Here is a 3,836-nt window from a genome sequence, read left to right on the forward strand (position 1 = left end):
TGTGTGTGTGTGTTGTGGTGTGTGTGTGTGTGTGTGTGTGTGTGTGTGTGTGTGTGTGTGTGTTGTGTGTTGTGTGTGTGTGTGTGTGTGTGTGTGGTGTGTGGTGTGTGTGTTGTGTGCGTGGCCTGCGGTGTGTGTGCGTGCGTGCTGTGTGTTGTGTGCGTCGTGTGAGTTAACTGAATGTCTGCGTGCACGCATGCGCTGCATTGCGTGTCGTGTGTTGCCGTGTGTGAACAAAGCATGCTATGGATGTTTAAGAGGCGTATATCTACTGCTCATCTTTCACAGCGCGAGCAGGCACGCCATGACATGCGTTGGTGCGTCGCGTGCGTTGTGTGTTGTAGGTGCGTGCTGTGTGTGTGTCGTGCGACAAATCCTGCAACCGTTCTCACGAGGTAATGTTACACCATTCAGGTTATAGTACCGCTGGAGTGTGTGTATAGTTAACAGCTGGTCATATATACACACACGCATATAAATAATATATATAATATATGCATACATACATACATACCAGTAGAATTAATGTCATACTGTACATCCTATAAGCTACTCTGCCCTGATCGTTGCGTAGTTGTCTTAAATTTAAACTATGGTTATCGTTGAAACCTCTTATTGCGATAGTAAGCTCATCAATTGAAATCTTAATGCGAAAGGAAAACTAAACGTCTGTGTACCGTGTTATACTCGTATAATTTTGAAGATGCAACTGGAAGCCTATAACAGTTACTGAATGGCTATGCGCGCGCAGTGGATACAGTCAACTCATGATGCGAATGAACTGTCCGACATTTTTGCTAGCTTCGCTGGGAACGTCATACGCAAGATGGCGTTTCATATCATGGCTATTCATCGTTAGATGTCGTCGCGATTGTTCTAAGGTTCGCGGAAACCGTCGACGGACGCACGGCAGCGGAGCGCCTGGACGTCACCGCCACATTAGAATAGTTTGACAGCGATGTCACGGAAAAACGGTCGCGTGCACACGAAAAAGGCTGAATCAGACTACTGAAAGGCGAGCAGCATGTCAGAGTGATTGTTTTCGGCGCGAAAAGGCGTTCGATCGCGAGTAAATGGAATTTGTCACACGCACCTTGAGAACATAACTTGAGAACTATCGTAGAGTCAAAACGTATTTAATTTCTCAGCGGTGCTTCGAGTTCCAAAAAGTCGTGAGAGTTTAGACTCTAGGTTAGAGACGATGTCCATGGACACTGTGCAATGTTTCTGGCAGCAAGTTGCTTGGTACAGCAAAACCAGGGCCGTTGGTTAAAACAGGGGCAGAGAGCTTGTCTCTCTCTCTCTATCAGTCGCGTGTAATCCTGTGCATAGAAAGAAAGAGCGAGGCTAGAGAGAGAGAGAGGAGAGAGAGAGAGAGAGAGCGAGAGCAAGTTTTAGCGTTTCCTCTGTATTTTATTTATCTCGCTGCTCTTGCTTCGTGGTTCTAATTCGCGAATCCCCCCCCCCAATTACGATGTGTTTTCTGACATACATGTTTAGCAAAAATGTTGGCCAAACGCGTTAGCGATGTGTGCAGGGTGATAAATACGGTGATTAACAGGAGCAAATAACAACAAATGTTTTTTTTAAATGCTCCCTTTGTTTTATTTACAGTCTGTTTTTATTCACTCCTGGTTACCAATGTTTACCCTGGTTACCAATGTTTTCGTTGTTACCGGAACCACAAGCAGTAGGTGTTATCTAATAATTCAGGGGCCATTTGTCAGAAACAAAATTAGTCTTGACATTAGTCTTAAAACATTAACTTTTTCTCGTAAACAGAAACCGTTGACAGAAACACAGTAAAGTTTTGCAGTTTCTCATACCCACTATATATAGAGAGAGAGGGCCGGTCTACGAGAAAGGGTCAATTTTAAAACTAATGTTAAGACTAATATTGTTTTGTGACAACGACGGGCCCCTGTCATACGCCTCGTCATGTGGAAAATCTATGCTCGGGAACATGGCAGGGGCGTACCCAGACATTTTTTTATGGTACGCAAAATTGCACTCAAATTTGTCAAAGTTGTTATTTTTACTGAAAATTGGAAATTGTCAGTATTGTAAGTCTTAAGCATATTTAATTGGGGTAATTATTATATCTAATAAAAAAATACATTTGACATCTGCATGATTTTATTTTGTTTTGGTAAAAGGATCATGTTTTTTTTTATTCTGAAAAATTTTCTTAAATTTCTTTTCATTGAACCCTGCATGGTATTGACGGTTTGATCGGTGATCGTGTGAACCTGTGTTATTGAGGTCGCGTTTGTTTGGTCGGATCTACGGATCTTGATCCGATGGATTCGTTGATCTGACTGTTTGTTTGGTCGGATCACTTGATCTCGATCCACCGAACCCGACCCTGCTAGCGAGGTTGATTCGAACGGGATCCAATATGGCGGCCCGCGCCTCAGCCAATCACAGTTTGTTCTTTGTTATGAACCATCCCGTGATAGGTCACAGCGAAACGTGAACCGGTGAAAGTGAGTTTGCGTTTGTTTGGTCGGATCAGGATCACATGATCTCGATCAGACGGATTCGTCCCTAACAAACACGCCCTGAGTCAGAGTCTCTACGCTCTCTAGGTGCGATTCATAGATGCAGACGTGGTAATAATTCACGCGTCTGCGCGTGTGTGTGACGTCACTGTCGTCGTCGTCGTTGTGTGGGAGAGAATGCTACGTGCATGGCTGTGTGGTCAACAACAGGGCTTCTATGAGGTGGTAAAATTATTTGCGTGTGTTTGCGCGTTTCGAGGTCCTAACAAAGCGAGCACCGCAGGTGAAGATTTTTGAATTTGTGAAAAAAATGTGCAATTTGGTGCATTATAAGGTATTTTGGTGCATTATAAGCACTGTTTTATGTCAGCGATGCGGTGTTTTGGGCAAATTTCTGTGTGGCGGCTGAGAATTTGAGCGAGGCGGCCCGCCTGGCTCGTGTCAATGCAGGGGGAAACACTGTATATATAAATTAATATATATATATGTTTATGTATCAGAAGCTAATAATGACAAATTGTCATTATTAGCTCCTGATATGTATGTATGTATATATGTATGTATATATAATAAGTTGTGCGGTGTGTGTTTTCAGTGTAATAATTGCGAGGCGGAGGCGATGTACCACTGCTGCTGGAACACGTCCTACTGCAGCATACAGTGCCAGCAGGAGCACTGGAAGGAGCACAAGCGCACCTGCCGGCGCAAGCAGAGCAGCAAGCAGTGAACGCGGCGGCAGCGACGCCGGCGCCACCTACGGGTGCGAGGTCGCGGCGACGGCGGCGCCACCTAGGGTGCGACGGCTGCGGCAACGGCGGCGCCACCTACGGGTGCGAGATCGCGGCGGCGATGACAGGAGGTCGTGACCCGGGGTCGCAGCAGCAAATGACAGAGGTCGCGTCCCTAGGTCGCTGCGGTTAAGGGCAGAGGTCGCGGCGAACGGCGAAGGTCACGTCGGAAAGGAGTCGGTCACAAGACGATTTTCGATTGGTCGTTGCGACCGTCGTCGCCGCGCGGTTGCCCGCGGCGGCCGCTAGAGGGCGCCTGAATCTCTCTCCGGGTAACAGACATCCCCGGCAGCAGGAGTCTTTCTCTGTCTCCCGATTATTTACTTGTCTCCCACGCGTGCGCATCTCCGTCTCTCACCAGCGCGTGTGTGCGTGGGGGAGCCTTCCGTGAATTATTGCTATTCCATTAATTACATGCGTTGTCGTACATGTCGGGCGGTTGTGCGGCGAATTCGTTGTAGGGTAGTAGAGGGCGCCGCTATGAGGGCGAAAATAATCGCGTCACTTTTTTTCCCTTCTCTTTGTCTCTTTCTTTCTCTGTCTCTCT

The 3,836-nt window shown here is 46.8% G+C and overlaps 1 protein-coding gene across 1 annotated transcript in view; it reads left to right on the forward strand.

Annotated features, from left to right (window-relative positions):
* Nucleotides 1–3,278, forward strand: part of LOC106812827 (zinc finger MYND domain-containing protein 11-like) — a 19,860-nt gene extending 16,582 nt beyond the window's left edge. Inside the window, exon 8 of the mRNA XM_014816808.1 lies at nucleotides 3,097–3,278. Within this exon, the coding sequence (XP_014672294.1) occupies nucleotides 3,097–3,228 (132 nt within the window). The 3' untranslated portion in view covers nucleotides 3,229–3,278. The remainder of the gene's footprint in view (nucleotides 1–3,096) is intronic.
* The last annotated feature ends 558 nt before the right edge of the window (nucleotides 3,279–3,836 follow it).

The sequence above is a fragment of the Priapulus caudatus genome, unplaced genomic scaffold, assembly GCF_000485595.1.
Source record: "Priapulus caudatus unplaced genomic scaffold, Priapulus_caudatus-5.0.1 Scaffold691, whole genome shotgun sequence".
In the NCBI taxonomy this organism is placed as follows: domain Eukaryota; kingdom Metazoa; phylum Priapulida; class Priapulimorpha; order Priapulimorphida; family Priapulidae; genus Priapulus; species Priapulus caudatus.